Source organism: Rana temporaria, chromosome 4 (genome assembly GCF_905171775.1).
Source record: "Rana temporaria chromosome 4, aRanTem1.1, whole genome shotgun sequence".
NCBI classification, from domain to species: Eukaryota; Metazoa; Chordata; class Amphibia; order Anura; family Ranidae; genus Rana; species Rana temporaria.
In genome coordinates this window covers 38713321-38732679 of record NC_053492.1, presented here as the reverse complement: position 1 = coordinate 38732679, position 19359 = coordinate 38713321, and the positions used below count along the sequence as shown (strand labels likewise).

The following is a 19359-nucleotide window of genomic DNA, read 5'->3' as shown; positions in this document are numbered from 1 at the left end:
ACTTTTAGATTCTCAAACATCCGGATTTTGGGGGGAGGGTCTACATTGCTTGGTGCCAGCAGGTCCTTGAGATTTTTATTTCTTCTAAACAGGACCTTAGGGTTCTCAGGGAGTTTAGGTCCCATAATCCAATCACATTTGAGGCCTGGCAAATGCTTTTGTATTACTTTCCTGACCCACCAATGTTGTGACGAGAAAGTGGTCAAAAAGGACCTTTCAAAATCCCTGTTGTATTCCTCTTTGTTTTTGTTTTTGGGGACTAGCAAATTTTGTCTATCTAACGTGGCAATGTTTTTGATATCTTCATCCAGAGATGTTGTTGCATAGCCTTTCTCCTCAAAACGACTTTTCATTATTTCTACTTGTACTTCGAAATCCTCTACCCGGGAACAGTTTCTACTAATCCTCTGAAACTGTCCTTTAGGGATGGCCTTGAGCCAGTTTGGATGGTGGCCACTATCCCTCGGGATATAGCCATTTCGGTCTGTACTGTCTGTGACCAAAGCAATAAAAAAGTTCATTTAGTGACTTCAGTGAAAGAAAACACCCATGTGATAATCCAAACAGCTGGACTCTCTTGACAGAGTCTAGAGCCAAAGTGAAATCCGCCACCATGTGATAGGTAAACTGCTTACCAGAACCAATAGTCCTGTGGACCTGAACCAGCGTGTATGTAGTACCCAGCGGGCAAATGACAGCAACTGTATACGCAGTATGGTAGACCATCAGGTAGACTCCAAGGCTTTTATGCTCGTTGGTATGGTATATCATGCAAGGAAATTAATGCCTCACATAGTGTAAAACCAATGATGTTTATTTTATAAAATTAATAAACAGTAAAAAACTCACATCTTCATCGAAAAAGACCAGCCTTAAGCCTGTTGCGCCGGCCGGACGCAAACAGGCAAACCCGTCCGTATGGAGAACGAGCAGGTGAGGGTGATGACGTCAGCACGCCGCTCGTTCCGCCCTCCGCATTTCGTGATAGGTCACGTCGTCTCGGGGCACGGGCGGCGTACTGCGTCATCCCCTCATATAGGAAAAACAATTGCAACCAAGCTTCGTTCCCGAGAATGAGTGCTTGCACGCTCTCTGGATAGCAAAATGTAATATGTATAATGACTTAAATCTTCTCAAAGTATTTCAATTTCTATTTATGTGTTGGGTGTTATATGGAATATGACACTTGTACTTTTTTTTTTTTGTTATGTTTTAATTGTTTGTTTTTTTTGTTTGTTTTTTACTATAAAAACATGATATAAATACTGTACTTTTATTTAAGATCACCTAGAACTGTCATTCCATCGGATGAATCACCCACTGGCTTCTCATAGGTTTATTTAATTTTGTTCGTCTTAATAATGCAGCTTGCTGAGAAGTACGGCTCCGTGTTCAGCCTACAGCTAGGGACACAGAAGATGGTTGTGCTCCATGGCTACGAGACGGTAAAAGATGCTCTGCTCAACCATGCAGAGGAGTTTTCTGGGAGACCCCATGTGCCAGTTTTTCAAGACATTGCCAAGGAACATGGTAACTATATTTGTATATATTTTTTAATGTATGGCTAAAATATATGCAGAAAAATTGTGTATTCTAGCCTTGTTTTTATTAATCCAGCCATGGCACTCTGGAGTGTCTTCTGAATTCTTTAGGGCTTCCTCGCCAAAATTGGCGCAAAATTCCCAAAAGCATGTTTGTACACTAAAACTATTTTTTTAAGAATTTTTTTAAGAATTTGACTTCTGTATATACATTGGTGACAACCTCCCACCCTAAAAAGTCCTATCTTTTTTATTTGAGGAAGTCTCCCCTCCCATTCATTCGCTTTTTCTACTTTTGTAATAGAGGCTGTGGATGTGATGTTTGGAACTGGTTAACTATAATTGAGGTATGCCCAAAAGTTGTCAACAAGCCAGCGAGTGGATGAAGTCTGCCTTTTGTTACACAAAGCTATTGGTTTTCATTGTGCAGTATGGGGTAACTTGGGCACTGTGCAGGCTAGCCACTGGCATTGTAACAGTTTCAGTTTACAAATGTGGATAAATAAATGGTATCTAATATTGGGGGGGGGCCATGTGTGTATTATGTAAAACTATTATTTTAATTGTTTGTTTTAGAATGGGGTGCCTCAAGATTGTGCGTCATTTTAAAGGGTGCATTGAATGAAAAAAGGTTGAGAGACAATGGTATATAGTACTGCAAATTAAATACTTACACATGTAGGCCGTCACAAAAAAAATCTCAATGTAATAAACCATCTACCCTATGATGCATATTTTATTAAATTGATATTATTAAATTATAAAAATGTATGTTTTTTTTAACATACAGTGCTTCACTTTTTCTGCATTTTGTTATGTTACAGCCTTATTCCAAAATGGAATAAATTCATTATTTTGCTCAAAATTCTACAAACAAAACCCCATAATGACAACATGAAACAAATTTGTTTGAAATCTGTATTAAAGATAAATGAAAAAAAAAAAAATCACAAACATAAATATTCACAGCCTTTGCTTAATATTTAGCTGAAGCCAATTTGGAACGAATTACAGCCTCAAGTCTTTTTGAGTATTATGCTTAGCACACCTATTTTTGGGTAGTTTCTCCCATTTTTCTTTGCAGAACCTCTCAAGCTCCATCAGGCGGTTGGATGCGGTGCGTCAATGCACAGCCATTTCCAGATCTCTCCAGAGATGTTCAATCAGGTTCAAGTCTGGGCTCTGGCTGGGCCACTCAAGGACATTCAGAGTTGTCCAGTAGCCAATCCTTTGTTATCTTGGCTATGTGCTTAGCGTTGTTGTCCTGTTGGAAGATGAACCTTCGCCCCAGTCTGAGATCCAGAGCACTCAGGATTTTATCAAGGATGTCTCTGTACATTGCTGCATTCATCTTTCCCTCAATCGTGATCAGTCTCCCAGTTCCTGCTGCTGAAAAACATCCCCACAGCATGATGCTGCCACCACCATGCTTCACTGTAGGGATAGTATTGGCCAGATGATGAGCAGTGCCTGGTTTTCTCCAGACATCACGCTCACCATTCAGGCCAAGGAGTTAAATCTTTGTTTTATCAGACCAGTGAACTTTGTCTCTCATGATCTGAGAGTCCTTCAGGTGCGTTTTGGCAAACTCCAGGTTGGCTGTCATGTGTCTTTTACTGGGGAGTGGCATCCAGTCTGGCCACACTACCATACAGGCCTGATTGTTGAAGTTCTGCAGAGATGCTTGTTCTTCTGGAAGGTTCTCCTCTCTACAAAGAAGCACTGGAGCTCTGTCAGAGAGACCATCGGGTTCTTGGTCAGCTTCCTAAGGCCCTACTCCCCCGATTGCTCAGTTTAACCGGGCGGCCCGCTCAAGGAAGAGTTCTGGTGGTTCCAAGCTTCTTGAATTATGGATGATGGAGGCTACTGTGCTCATTGGGACCTTCAATGATGCAGAAAGTTTTCTGTACCCTTCCCCAGATCTGTGCCTCGATACAATCCTGTCTTGGAGGTCTACAGACAATTCCTTGGATTTCATGGTTTTGTTTGTTCTCTGACATGCACTGTTAACTGTGAGGCCTTATATAGACAGGTGTGTGTGTGCCTTTCCAAATCATGTCCAATCAACTGAATTTACCACATGTGGACTCCAATCAAGTTGTAAAAAATATCTCAAGAATGATCAGTGGAAACAGGATGCACCTGAGTTCAATATTGAGTGTCATGGCAAAGGCTGTATTTACTTACAGTATGTACATGTGTACATTTTCTTTATTTTTAATACATTTACAAAGATTTCTAACAAACTTCATTCACATTGTCATTATGGGTTATTGTTTGTAGAGTTTTGAGGAAAATAATGAATTTAATACATTTTGGAAAAAGGCTGTAACATAACAAAATGTGGAAAAAGTAAAGCGCTATGAATACTTTCCGGATGCACTGACATAACGTACAGTCAGCAGGAAATATACGTTGTGCTGGTGACCCTTCTTTTAGTTGAGATCCTCCTCTGTCCATTAGATATGTGCATTTGTTTTCGTCCGAATGCATTTTCGTCCGAATTTCAGGTATTTTCGTTATCGTTTTAACAAACGATAACGAAAGCACAGAAAACGAAAACCGAAAGATCCGACATAAACAAGTGCTTTTTTTTTTAGTTTTCGTTGCGGTCGAATGTGCCTAACCATAACTCTATTAGTCCAATATTATTCTACATTGAGAGAAAAGATTTGACATTGAGAGACATGAAGATTCGACATAGAGAGACATGAAGATTCGACATAGAGAGACATGAAGATTCGACATAGAGAGACATGAAGATTCGACATAGAGAGACATAAAGAGTCACATTTTTTATTTTTATCTTTTTCTTAAAGATTCTATCGAATCTTCTTATTTATTTATTTTTTACAACATTCGACAGACACCATAAGCCTTCAATGACATATTCGACCTTAATTTGGATTTTCGGACGAGTGCATTTTTTTACGAAAAACAAAATAAATAAAAACGAATTTTGGGAGTAACTAAATCAATTTATTTTTTGGACGAAAATGAAATTACGAAACAAAATATTTCAGTGTGCACATGTCTACTGTCCATGGCCCCTACCCCTGCCACCATACATTTTCAGTGTCATGGGGTTAATACAGCTAAGGAGCTGTCACAGGATCTCTTTAAGAGAGAGACTATGGCTGCTCTTTCCGCCCAGCTTCTCAAAGAAGAGGCATCAGCACAAGGGACATAACCTAATGACTGTAATTAATGTCCCCCGTGCTAATTTTTTTGTTTATTAATTAGGCTGCACTTAGGTTTGAAGGCATACTTCAGGCATTTTTTAATAGAATTCTGTATTTTATTTTTATTCTGGACATGATCAAAATCGCTCACAAAATTAAATGTAAAAAAAAAAAAAAAAGCATTGGTACATGTGCCACTGGAAGTAGGGTAAGTCCTACCCTCGGCATCTATAATAGGTTTAATATCACTTTAAGCAGATTGTTTGATGAATTGTTTGCAAAGTTTCTTACCTGAAGATCCTGGGAGCACGTTTTCAAACATAATCAAAGAAATTATAGGTTTAGAAACACTGGGCCGGATTTACGATCCGCCGCCGCAAGTTTTTTGAGGCGAGTGCTTAATTCAGAAAGCACTTACCTCAAAACTTGCGGCGGCGTATCGTAACTCCCCCGGCGGAATTCAAATTCCGCGGCTAGGGGGAGTGTACTATTTAAATCAATTACACCTGTCGGATCTTAGGGATATCTATGCGTAACTGATTCTATGAATCAGTCGCATAGATACGACCGGCCGGCCTTAGAGATACGACGGCGTATCAGGAGATACGCCGTCGTATCTCCTATCTGAATCTGGCCCACTTTATTTTAATAGGTTGTGTATGTTATTTTTTATTTTAGGTATTATATTTTCTAATGGTAATAACTGGAAAGTCATGAAACGATTTGCTCTGTCTACGTTACGAGATTTGGGGATGGGGAAGAAAACAATAGAAGATAAGATCTTGGAAGAGTGCAAAAATTTGGTAAAAATCTTTAAAACTTACAAAGGTCAGTAATGAGTTCTGGTTTTGTTGCTACAAATTTATAGATTTTCTGCATCGCACAATGTCACACTGTCCAATCATGGAATCTGATTGGCTGTCTGCCTTTTAAAATGTTGCCACTGTGAGTACTGCCTTATACACCATACAAGGCAGCTTTTCTTTCCCTTTGATGGTCTTGGCCATCCGTCTTCTATGGTTTGGTCTGATCTCTCGTAAACTGGCTGCCCTCTAGTATAGTGCTGGGAGGAATATAAATGTATGTTCTCTTTGAAAAAATAATGGAAGTCCCAATTTAAAACAGGATTTCTATAGCGCCAATAGTATGCAAAGCACTTTACAATATAAAGGGAGACAATATAGTTACAATACAATAAAATACAAGAGGGTTAAAAAGGCCCTGCCTATAAGAACCTACAATCTAATTCAATTCACTGTGTAAAGAAAGTAAAGTGCCAAACCTACTACACTTTTTTTTTTTTTTGCTACTTAGTGCTAAAACATAGAGAGGATAGCACAGATGAGGTGGGGTGACAGCCTTGTCTTCTGCTGCCACCTAGAGGGAGCTGTTTAAATCACAACCTCATGGATTGATATACAGTATGCAGGCCTATACATGTTCACACTGATCTGCAGTACACTATGGAGCAGACCCACTACAACTTAAGAAAAGGAAGCACAAAAGCCGAGTCACCCATAGCACCCAATCCAAATGTTTGTTTCATTTCTATTAGTTCATATTAGGGCTGTGGAAATTAAAGATTAATTCCTCTATTAATCGTTCATTTTTTTGATAGATCAAAATTCTTTTGATCGGTACTAGTGGTGCAACGGATCATAAATGATCCGTGATCCGAACGGGTTACCATATGTGGATCGGCACACCACGTGATCCGCAGAGCTCTGCTGCTGACTCGGCCATAGGAAAGGCCGCGACTTTGGCCTAGCTCCTGGAGAGGTGGCCATCTTGGCCCGCCGGCGGTGGCCTATGTAAGCCTAGAGCAGCGTGCTGATGTCATCACCCGGCCTCAACTGCTCGTGTTCGGTGGCTTCTCTGGTAAGACTAAGCAAGCACTAATCTTCCTATACAGTGGGGGAGATTTTAAATGCATTTTTTGCTGTGACAATGACAATGGTCCCAAAAAAGTGTAAAAATTGTCCGAAGTGTCCGTCATAATGTCGCAGTCACAAAAAAAAAATCGCTCATCGCCGCCATAAGTAGTAAAAAAAAAAGAATGAATAAAAATGCAATAAAACTATCCCTATTTTGTAAACGCTATAAATTTTGCGCAAACCAACCGATAAACGCTTATTGCGATTTTTTTTTTTACCAAAAATATGTAGAAGAATACGTATTGGCCTAAACTGAAGGAAAAAAACGTTTTTTTATATATATATTTTTGGGGGATATTTTTTATAGCAAAAAGTAAAAATTATTGCATTTTTTTCAAAATTGTCGCTCTATTTTTGTTTATAGCGCAAAAAATTAAAAACAGAGGTGATCAAATACCACCAAAAGAAAGCTCTATTTGTGGTAAAAAAAAGGATGCCAATTTTGTTTGGGAGCCACGTCGCACGACCGCGCAATTGTCTGTTAAAGCGACGCAGTGCCGAATCGCAAAACCTGGCCAGGTCCTTAAGCTGCATTTTGGTCCGGGTCTTAAGTGGTTAATGGATTAAAAAAAAATTTTTTATCGAACACGAAAATTTTAATCAGTAGCAGCCCTAGTTCATATGTATAATAGCTCTATTTTTTCTCCTGGTTAAATGTATTAGCAGCAGGTTGAGCCATGGTTCTACAACCCTCTCTCCAACTGCCCAGCTTTAGGGTATGCAGTCACTCAGCACTATGCACATGCTGAAGCAAAAATTTAATGGCATCCAAATTTCAGGAAGTGATACTGCCATAGATTGCGACTCATTCAAGTGGATAGAGTTGTGCTGCAATGCGCACAGTTACAGCGCAGTAGGTCATTCTTTTGAGGGTTACTGTCACGATCAGGCATCGGGCTTGAAGGCCAATTGCTACAGCACTTCCAGGACTACCACTGACCAGCAATATAGGTACACAGGCCTGGCAGATGACACAGGCTCACCTGAGGTGCCTAGTCTAAGTGCTAACCGGTGTTCACCAGAGCTCCTGATGGTGGAGATGGATTTGCTGCATGTTAGCACCAGGTCGCGGTCCTCAGGATCGCCCCACCAGGAGGTGAGCAAGCCGGGGTTCAGTAGCGGATGAGCAGGTAAGGTTTAAACAGCAGCGTGGTCAGTAAACAAGCCTAAAGGTCGGTAATGAGTATTTGCAGGTTGGGATCAGGCAGAAGCGTAGTCCAGGAACAGGCCGAGGGTCAAACACGGGTGGTTGCAGGTACAAAAGGCAGCAGGAAAGACAACAGCAAGGCACTGGCAGGAAAGGCACAATAACCTGGCAAAGAGGAAGTGCTGAGACAAGGCATATATAGGAAGTTCATGGGAGGAGCAAAGGGTTCAAGGTTCAAGGCAATCAAGACACCAAGCAGACTAGTCGAATGGTTTAGATAGGTTTATCCAGCAGATCAGACAGGGAGCTGTCCAGCATCCCAGATAGCTCAGTAGGAAGAAACAATGCCAGACGCAAATGAGGTCCCAGGTTCAAGCCCAGAACCCGACAGTTACATAGTTAGTAAAAAGATCCATCTAGTTCAACCAATGGAGGAAAAAAAAATATATATATACACACAAATACAATCCTATACCCACAGTTGGTCCAGAGGAAGGCAAAAAAAAACAAAGCATGATAAAATTTGCTCCAGCAGGGGAAAAAATTCCTTCTTGATACCCCGAGAGGCAATCAGATTTTTCCTGGATCAACTTTACCCATTTAATGTTAGTATCCAGTTATATTATGTGTATCTAGGAAAGAATCCAGTCCTTTCTTAAAACAATCTACTGAGCTGGCCAGAACCAGTTCTTGAGGGAGTCTAGTCCACATTTTAACCGCTCTTACTGGGAAGAGTGCCCCCTTGTCCTCTGGTGTTCTTGTCCACAGTTTAGGTGCTTACAAAAGCAGACAAAGCATTTGTAGTGACTAGGGATGAGCCAAACACCCCCGGTTTCAGTTCACAGCAGAACATGCAAACAGGCAAAAAATGTGTTTGAACGCGCAAACACTGTTAACGTCTATGGGACACGAACATAAAAAATAAAAAGTGCTAATTTTAAAGGTTAATATGTAAGTTATTGTCATAAAAAGTGTTTGGGGACCTGGGTCCTACTCAAAGGGACATGTAGCAATGCAACAAAAAAAAAAAAAAGTTTTTCCTTAAATGTCATTTTGCTGCAGAGACTATTCTAAACACATGAAAAATGCGCCACTTTACAGGCATACTATACACACCCCCCAGGTACGGGATATTTCACTTTTATTGTTTCACTTTAAGCATTATTAAAATCACTGCTCCCAAGAAAACTATAGTTTTTTAAAACTTTGTTTTGCATTGATACATGTCCCCTGGGGCAGGACCCAGGTCACCATACACTTTGTATGACAATACCATGCATATAAGCCTTTACCATTAGCACTTTCGATTTCTCCCATAGACTTTTAAAGGGTCTGCGGCTTTCCAATTTGCAGCAAACACCCTCAATTGTTCGCTATTCGGCGGAAGGGCGAACGCCCAATGTTGGAGTCGAACTTGCGTCTATCATCCCTAGTAGTAAGTCCAATTTGAGCAATCACAAAATCTTATGTTCTCTTCTAATTGGAAATCTCTAGCTCTGACTGAGTTGGACCACAGCAGAGAGACCCCAAGGGTCTTTCTTAGCACCATCCTGGCAAGGGTCAGGCTTTTCTTAAAAGGCTATAGATACTTTCTAAATAAAAAACAGGAATGTAAAACTTTGAAAACCTTTTTGTTTTGATGCAAATTGAACATTTAACCGGAATTAAAATGAAAGTTCAGTTGAAACAGAAAAGTTACGACAGTAAAAGACAGAGTAGTCCATCGAGTCTGTCCCCCCTTTTTTTCCTTTAACTTTTATGTCTGAGTATAGATCTATGTTTGTCCCAAGCATGTTTGAAGCAATTTACTGTTGACTGTCTCACTACATCTGCTGGAAGTTTATTAAAAGCATTGTAGCACTACTCCCAAAGGAGCTGCTGAATATTTTCAGGCAGCATGTTACCTCTTTTTTCTCGCCGTCCAGGGTAGTAGATGAGAGTTGAAAAAGTTCAATGTCCACACTTTACACTTCTTTTCTAAGATTTATTTTTCAGAACTTGGTAAGAAATAAGTGGTTGAAAGGGTAAACGGGTAGATAGGTTCAGGTGCGTAATTTCAATTCGGAAACACTCCTGCTTCCAGCAACACAGTTCTCGTCATTGCCACTCTAGCCAGAGTGGGTTTTGCACACCCGGATAGGTCCCTCTCCCCGGCCTAGCAGCCAGAGTGGTGCACGGAACAAAGTACAGTCTATGCCACAGACCCTCCTTTAAATGGAGACACTTTCATTCCAGAATCCCCTAACACAGGATTCAGCACCCGGATCTCTCCAGATTAACTTCTGTAGAACTCAAGTCTGATAGGCGATCACCATCAAGCCTCTCAGTATATGGTGCGTTCTTCGATGAAGTTTCCAGGCATTTCCTGAGATACCAGCCTCTTGCTTGGTCCTTTCCAAGATGGGTCCTTCATCAAGTGGCTTCCTCCCTCCAGGACGGACAGCACAGGATCACCTTGAAACCATAGACCCAGTCTGACTACTGAACCTACTCAACAGATCACAACCCCGGACCAACGTGGTCCCGGAGCCAGGATTGCAGGAGCACGCACCCGCAGCCAGGAGGGCCACAAGGTGGTGGGACGACAGACCAGGGACCGATGACCCCGGTTCACTGGCGTCTGTTCCTTAAGTACCCCTCCCCAGCATGCACAGCGGGACAACCAACCCCCAATGATTTGCTGCCGAGGGGAGACACCCAATATCACCCTGACTTAGCTGCTGCCACCCTTGGCCTGGGGTGGTAGAAACACCCCAGGCGAACAATGGTGGTCACTCTCAGCACAGCCACGGCTGAAACAAAAGCCAAATTTAGCCAAAATTATATGTGTCTGAGTTAACTAACACTCAGAGTCCCTTCTAAATTTAAAGCAGTGCCAGCCCAACAGGAGCAGGCTGCTACATACCTATACAAGATTTTATCACCTTTCTTAAAGCGGTTCTCCACCCTAAAGTGGAGTCCCGCTGAACGGAACCCTCCCCCCCTCCGGTGTCACATTTGACACCTTTCAGGGGGGAGGGTGGGTGCAGATACCTGTCTAAAGACAGGTATTTGCACCCACTTCCGGCCCCACGCTATGGGCAAAAAACTGGTTTTTCTGACTTCTCGTCTGTCGCCCGTTGTGTGCTGGGAACACTCGGCTCCCAGCACACAGCGTGTGAGCCAATCGGCGGGCGCAGCGCGACTCGCGCATGCGCCATAGGGAACCGGGCAGTGAAGCCGCAGCGCTTCACTTCCTGGTTCCCTCAGCGTGGATGGCGGAGGGAGCAGCAGAGAGACGAGCGATCGCTCATCCTCTGCTGCGATCGGCGCTGGACTCCAGGACAGGTAAGTGTCCTAATATTAAAAGTCAGCAGCTGCAGTATTTGTAGCTGCTGGCTTTTAATATTTTTTTCCCATGGCACATCCGCTTTAATAAATTTTGCAATGTTCTCCTCTTTCTCTGTTTGGCCTCCTTTTGTTGTCTTTTTTTATACTCTTCTCTGTCAGCTACACCTCCCGTTTCCTGGAATTTTCTATATGCTGATTTTTTTCCCCCTTTACTATCTTACTTACCTTTTTAGTGAACCATAATGATTTTAAGAGTTTACTCTTCTTTCAGGAGAACCATTTGAAAACACTACAATTGTGAATGCTGCTGTAGCCAATATCATTGTTTCTATCCTATTGGGCCATCGCTTTGAGTATGATGATCCAAAACTTCAGAGACTTTTGACAATCATCAACGATAGCATCAAAATCATGGGAAGCCCAATGGTTTTAGTAAGTTCACCTTTACTGCAACTTGTTCATATGTTATATGACCAGAAATTGGGCTTTTTAAAATAATATATGAGTATACTAGCAGATGTGCTTGTTTAAAAACAGGGTCATTTTTTTAAATTGGTGCAAGTTGCTGATTGTGTTATTTTTGTGCACATGGAAAGCTTCTATTTAAGATATTTCTATTTTTTCCATGTGTTGATTGTAAGGTTGGTGGTTCAACTAGACCTGGGTTTTTTAGGACTTCTGGATGTATGGAGCTCTCGGATGCATCTGCGAGTCAGGACACCCACAGCAATATGGTGAATCCAAAACTAGACTTTATTTCTCGTGCGTACTTGCACCTAATCAAATCATACAAGAAAAGGAACGCCCTTGGCTCAGCCAATCGTATTTAAGTAATTAGGTTATACAAGTAATACTCGTCACAATTATACAACATGTGTAAAATATAGCAATCTATTTTCTGTGTGACCAACTAAAACCTTGTTCCCTCTGCACGCCTTATCTATGTTATTGTTCTTTGCTCAGTACATAACATTTGGCAAGGTTGTTCTTAGCTTCTGTGTAATTAATCCTAGAAGCTCTGGGTTAAAGGATACATCTACATACAAGCATTGATTACTATGGGGGAACTCTAGCAAGCATTACAATTCATTGATATTATGGGGGAACTCTAGCCTTACATTGATAAAGTGCTTCTGAAAGTTGAAGGTTTTTTACCTTCAAGCACTCTATGCATGAAGGTAAACCCCCCCCCCCCCATCAATACTCGAACCTCCTCCAATCCAGCCTCTCCCTCCTCATTGGCAGACACACCAGCAGGGTCCCGTTGGCTACCACTGCTGTCAATCAGTTAGTCATAGAGGAGAGAACAGGGGGTGCGGGGCCAAGCCACATCTGTGTATTGCATAGAGCTGCAGCTCAGGAGCATGCATGCCATGGAGCCCCTAGGTCAGTTGGCTTTCTCTGGTGGCATTGCTCAAGTATGTCCAGGAATAATATTTGTTACCAGCAGAATAACATACTGTAATTGAACCATAATTTACTGCACTCTACTTTCTCATTGGTTCCCAAGCCCTACTCCATGAAAAAGGTTGTTGTGTCCATGCACTGCACTGATGATGGCTAACAAGTATGAAACTGCTTTATGCTCTTTGGATTATGGTTACCAGATTTTCAAAATGAAATCTGGGGACACCCTACTGATCATGCCCACTTTTAACCACACCCACAATATCATGCTATCAGTCAATGAACCTCTCATCAACTATCATACTGACTAATGTCACAACTACCAAGGAAGTATTCCCATTTAACCACAGGCGATCAAGCACCAGTGGCGGTGCATCTATAGAGGAAACAGGAGCGCCGCCCCCTCTCGCTCCTGCACTGCCACTGAAAAACAATACACAGATTCATGCATTGCATGAATCTATGTATTGTCGCTGCCACCCACTATTCAGATGGACGGCCCCCTGGTGAGCCCCGGCCCTCTGAATAATGGCAGCTGGTTGGCTTTGGAAGTGCCTATCAGAGCCTGAGGGCTGTAATCGGCTTCCAAATAGTTAACCAGGGGTTGCACAAGGTGTGCACCTGGTTAAGACTGACAGGCGTCTCAGCCAATCAGGTTCACCGGTGTATGGCACAGTGGCAGCGTTTGATGGGCACAGTGGCTGCATTTGATGGGCACAGTGGCTGCATTTGATGGGCACAGTGGCTGCGTTTTATGGGCAAAGTGGCTGCGTTTTATGGGCACAGTGGCTGCGTTTGATGGGCACAGTGGCTGCAATCGATGGGCACAGTGGCTGCAATCGATGGGCACAGTAGCTGCATTTGATGGGCACAGTGAGGCTGCAATTGTTTTTTTTTTTTTTTGTTTTTTTGCGCCCCCCCAAAAAAAAAAATTGGAGCACCAGCTGCCACTGTCAAGCACCACTTATCCCTAGGGGAACCTCTATTAACCCTGCATGTTTTTATGAGACAATTTTTTAAATCCTACCATAAACATATAAACCTAAAGATGCATCCGTCATATTTCTTTCTATTCATTTACGACTTTTTGATACTTTTCCTGAAATGCTAAGGACTTGTTATAAAGGCATCCTGGACTTGCTAAAGCCTCCATTGAAAGCAATTGTTATACTTTTCTTGATTTCAGATTTTCTTTTTCTAAAATTATATTCTGTATCACGAAAAAAGTGCTAAAAACTGCCCTAACTCCAAAAAGCACCACTCAGCGCTTAGGACCAAGTAATTAAGAATTAAATAGACACAGTAAGATGTCAGACCTAAAATGTAAAATGTGAGCAGCTGCTTAAAACTGGATAAACATAGGGGCGTGGCTAGCCGCGGTCTGAGATGGTCGCCTGAGAGCAGAGCTCCGCACCACCGGGACGCATAACGGCTCACAACAGCTATCCAGGATAACTCCACCACCCGAGACCTGTGCCCATCTACCTGGGGAACCCTCCGAGCATGACGAGGACACGAAAGGAGGAGAGGAAACCGCACAAGCTGACGGAATTCTTTCCGTTCAGCCAGCATGGAGGTAGGCAAGATGGCGCCGGCATGTCCTCCACGCCAGCAAGCTCCGCGCGCTCTCCTCATCTCCCCTCCGATACTAACAACAGGCACAGTGGATCGCAAAACAGCCCGGAGATTTCTGTCTGATGGTTGTACACACCATTAAAAAGAAATAAGCGTGGACACGATACACGGTGACGTGGCCACGCCGTCGCCGCGACGATGACGCGGCGACGTGCGCGGCCCTGGAAGTTCAATGCTTCGACGCATGCGTCAAATCACTTCGACGCATGCGAGGGCTTTCGGCCGAGCGGACGTGTCCGGTGAGTCTGTACAGACGACCGAACATGTCCAACGGACAGGCCTCCAGTGGACATGTTTCTTAGCATGCTAAGAAACATTTGTCTGCTGGAAACCTGTCCGATCCGCCGGAAAATTGTCCGGTCGGACGTACAGACGACCGAACATGTCCGCTGAAACTGGTCTGTGGACCAGTTTCAGCAGACATGTTCGGTCGTGTGTACGGGGCCTAAGTTTGTTGTCCAGGGGAAGAAGTCTGTAGAAATTGCAATGTCCACACAAGATGTAAAACCTTTAACTGTAGGCTTGATATTTTTGCTGCATAAAACTTGTGAAGGAAGTAGAGAGTATAGAGAGAAGGGGAAGGTTCAGGCACGTGGCACAGAATGCACAAAAAGTATTTAAAGTTCCAGTATTCACCACTCACTCCTGTGGGTATTGCTCACCCGCATAGGCCCCTCTCTCATGGCCTAGCAGTCGAAATGATGCACGGACAGTATAGAAACAGCCTCTGCCACAGACCGTCTGAGAACACAGGATGGATAGCCAGGAATCCTCTGCCACAGGATTTAAGTCCAAAGAGCGTTTAAGCCAATCCGGCGGACTGTAAGACAATTTGCGTAGTGGATCCCTTTTCCTTAACAAGGTTACTAGGCCCATCACGAGACATCGGCTTGCCTTGCTTGTCTCCTCCAGGGCAGATCCTCCCCTGGTTTCCTTCGCTAAGAAGCTTCCTCCACTTGGACAGACAGCTTGGGATCACCTGTAGAACCATAGGCCCCAGCCAGCATAGCTGGGCCTACTAGACAGGAACACAGCCTCAGACCAAAAGTGGTCCCGAGACTGAAATCACGCACACCCACCTCACGCCAGGAGGGTCACGAGGCGAAGGACCCCGAAAAGCGGCATCTGCCCCTTAAGTATCCCCTCCCAGCATGCACAGTGGGGCACCACTCCTACTGGGCTGCTGCCGAGAAGGGTCAGTCAACACACATGGGCCTGAAGTGGTAACGCCACCTACAGGCAACAGAGGATACTTCTACCAAGCACAACCACAGCCAGAACAGAGGCGAATTTAAATAGAATTAACAGAGTCTGAGCCCAACTATGGCTCAGACACCCCCTAAATTTAAAGTAGCGCCCTTGTCATTGGGAGCTTGGTGCTACATATGAATAATAAAACATGGGAATAGCTATTTCATTGGAAAGCACATTTAAACCTATTATTTGTGTTGGCTGTGTTTACAGAATGCTTACAAAGCAATGCTTGCCCTATTTCTAATATATAAATGCCAATGCCTATCTTTTATTTCAGCTGTATAATGCATTTCCATCTCTCCTCCGTTTGCTACCTGGGAGTCACAGAAAGGTTGTGCCTTATGTAAATGAACTGCATGCCTTTATCAGAGAAACCTTCACAAACCAGAAGAACCAGCTGGATGTCAATGACCTGAGAAATGTTGTTGAGGTCTTCCTTGTCAGACAAAAGGAGGTATACATCATTCTTTGTAGCCTGTGTCTTTTAATATTTTTCATTAAAGGGTGTCGCGAACGGGTGGGAACCTTAGTCTAGGTGTCAATTCTGGTCTACAGGCCTGTTTGTTCCTTTCACAAGCTAATTGAGGTACATCTGTCTACTACTGAGTACTGAATCAAGACAGTACTGTATCTTTAAAGGTGAAGTAAACCCTGATGGGTTTTACTTCCTTCCTTTCACCCTGCAAGGTAAAAGCATAATATGTGACACTTACCTGCAAACAAAGCTTGCGCTGTCCCCACTGCAGGCCGCATCCATCTTCGCCTCTCGTCCTTCCGGGGCCACGAACTCTGGCTCTGTGACATCACGCCGCTCTGTCCAGTCACAGAGCTGGTCACAGCATGCGTGGGTGCCGCCGGTCACAGCACTCACTGGTGAAGAAATGGAATGGGGCTGTTTCTTCACAGCACATGTGCCGATGACATCATTGGCGCAGGGTTCTATTGCTGGGAGATTTTTACCCATGTTTTAGAGGAATATGCTCTAGATTCCTTCATGTAAATGTATGTATTTTAACCTACGGTCTTGTTTGATACTATAGATAGGTTCTGTGTGTTAGATTAGACTTTGTATAAGCTCTAATAAAGGTGTTTTATGTTAAAGCTTTCGCTCTGGACAATAGAACTCTCTTATTATAACCATATATCATATATGTGAGTTATTAAATCTTAAATATACAATTACTTTGTAACACTTCCTTCCAATTTTGAAGCGACATCTTACTCTGGTGATGACCAGATCTTCAATGGACAGTCCACCTCAGTCAGCTTCCTTTAGATCCAGGGTCCCAGCATCCAGGCTCTTAGGTGTCCTTCCTAAGGGCTCATGTAGGCATACATAACAGCAAAGGCGTGCCCTCCAGGCTTGACTAATCCTTTCTGTAAAAAGACATTGAGCTCAGTGTGCTGACAGTATATATGTAGTCTCCCAGCATGCCATGGATGTCTGCCTCTCTGGGATAAGCCAGGGCTGCATCAATATTTATGATGCCATGTGCATAACTCCACACCTATCATCCAGAAACGTCTCAAGTTCCATGGATACAGAGGAAGCTATCAGACAGAATGGCAGCAGCTGAGCACACAGAGCAGACCTGACTAGCAGAATGCAGAGTACAGTGAGCAAACTATGCTTTTACCTAACAAACAATTACACCGACACAAACTAAATCCTATCTTCTATATCTAAATCTAGCACCTAACTAGGAGGGTGCTACATCAGCAATTGGTGCTTCCATGCTTTTAATAACATATTTTCTTTCAAGCAGAAATATCAATTTTGCCCGCGGGTTTCCAAAACCTTTTAAATCGGGCTGTATACCGGATGAAGGTTGAGGACCTCATGGCTGTATCATATGAATTCCAGGGAAAATATAATGACATAATTGTTAACTGTGTGAATTTCAGGAAAAGCCAAATCCAGAGTTATATTTCAGTGATGCAAATCTGACATCTCTTATTACGGACTTGTTTGCTGCTGGAATGGACACAACCTCTTCTACTCTCCGATGGGGCCTTCTGTTAATGATGAAGTACCCAGAAATCCAAAGTAAGTCATTTTGCTTTTGTTCTATTTTATTTTGGCATGACAGAGGTTCTCTCCATTTACCTCAATTATCTCATGGCTCCTTTGTGACCACTCAGACTACAGGGAATCTATAAATAGGTGCCATATATAGTACCGAGTTCCTTTGGAGTTTGCTGTTGTGCTTATACAGTGCCTTGAAAGTCTTCATACCCCTTCAAATTTTCCACATTTTGTCATGTTACAACCAAAAAAGTAAATGTATTTTATTGGGACTTTATGTGATAGATCAACACAAATTGGCACATCATTTTGAAAAAAAGGAAAATGATAAATGGTTTTTAAACATATTTTACAAATAAATATGTGAAAAGTGTGGTGTGCATTTGTAATCAGCCCCTTTGAGTCAATACTTTGTAGAACCACCTTTCACTGAAATTACAAAATTACAGCTGCAAGTCTTTTTGGGGTGTCTCTACCAGCTTTGCACATCTAGAGAGCGATATTTTTGCCCATTCTTCTTTGCAAAATATCTCAAGCTCTATCAGATTGGATGGAGAGTGTCTGTGAACAGCAATTTTCAAGTCTTGCTACAGATTCTCAATTGGATTTAGGTCTGGACTTTGACTGGGCCATTCTAACACATGAATATGCTTTGATCTAAACCATTCCATTGTAGCTCTTACTGTATGTTTAGGAGACATGTGCATTTGTTTTTGTCTGAATGCATTTTCGTCCGAATGTCAGGTATTTTCGTTATCATTTTAACAAACGATTATGAAAGCACAGAAAACGAAAACCGAAAGATCCGACATAAACAAATGCTTTGTTTTCATTTTCGTAGCGGTAAAATGTGCCTAACCTTAACTCTATTAGTCCAATATTATTCTACATAAAGAGAAAAGATTCGACATTGAGAGAAAAGATTTGACATTATAGAGACATGAAGAATAGTCGATATAGAGAGAAAAGATTCGACATAGAGAGAAAAGATTCAACATAGAGAGAAAAGATTCGACATAGAGTGAAAAGATTTGACATAGAGAGACATGAAGGTTCGACATAGAGCAGGGGTCCCCAAACCTGGCCCGCAGGCCACATCCGGCACGCTTGTGTGTTTTATCCGGCCCACAGTGTAAGCAAAGCCGCCCATGCTGCCACGCTGTGTGTTTTTTTTTTTAAACAAGAAAAGCCGAGGTGCGGCACCTCACCTCTTCCCGCCTACTGTTTGAAGTTGCGATCCTTCCCTGAGTGACGTCACAGGCGCGGCACCTCCCCTCTTCCCGCCCGCTGCTACACTCGTGGAAGGATCGTTAATTTAAACAGCGGGGGGAAGAGGGGAGGTGCCGCACCTGTGACGTCACTTGTAGAAGAATCGTAACTTCAAACAGCGGCCGGGAAGAGGGGAGGTGCCGCGCCTGTGACGTAATCAGCGTACACGCCACTAGCGGCCAGCGTAAATGGACATCTAAGATACGACGGCGCCGGCGGTTGTATCTTAGCAACATTTAAGCGTATCTCAATTTTAGAATACGCTTAAATACACAAAGACGCAGATTCGGAGTTACGACGGCGTATCTACTGATACGCCGTCGTATCTCTACCTGAATATGGCTATATGTGTTCAGGGTGATGTGCAGTGTTAGTTTTCCGCCACACATAGTGTTTTGCTTTTAGGACAAAAAGTAACATTTTGGCCTCATCTGACCAGAGCACCTTCTTCCACATGTTTGCTGTCTCCCCCACATGGCTTCTTGCAAACTGCAAACAGGACTTCTTATGGCTTTCTTTCAACAATGGCTTTCTTTTTGCCACTCTTCCATAAAGGCCAGATTTGTGGAGTGCAGGACTAACTGTGGATCTCTGCAGCTCCTCCAGAGTTACCATGGGCCTCTTGGCTGCTTCT

At 42.9% G+C, this 19359-nt stretch overlaps 1 protein-coding gene across 6 annotated transcripts in view; it reads left to right on the top strand.

Moving 5' to 3' along the window:
- The window catches only part of LOC120936136 (cytochrome P450 2K4-like), a 121448-nt gene that overhangs the window by 91963 nt on the left and 10126 nt on the right, over positions 1-19359 (top strand). For 5 of the 6 annotated variants that reach the window (XM_040348269.1, XM_040348266.1, XM_040348268.1 and 2 more), the window contains 5 exons: positions 1368-1530; positions 5402-5551; positions 11406-11566; positions 15708-15884; positions 17336-17477. In XM_040348269.1, the coding sequence (XP_040204203.1) occupies positions 1368-1530; positions 5402-5551; positions 11406-11566; positions 15708-15884; positions 17336-17477 (793 nt within the window). The remainder of the gene's footprint in view (positions 1-1367; positions 1531-5401; positions 5552-11405; positions 11567-15707; positions 15885-17335; positions 17478-19359) is intronic. The other variant, XM_040348271.1, reaches the window with a different exon arrangement.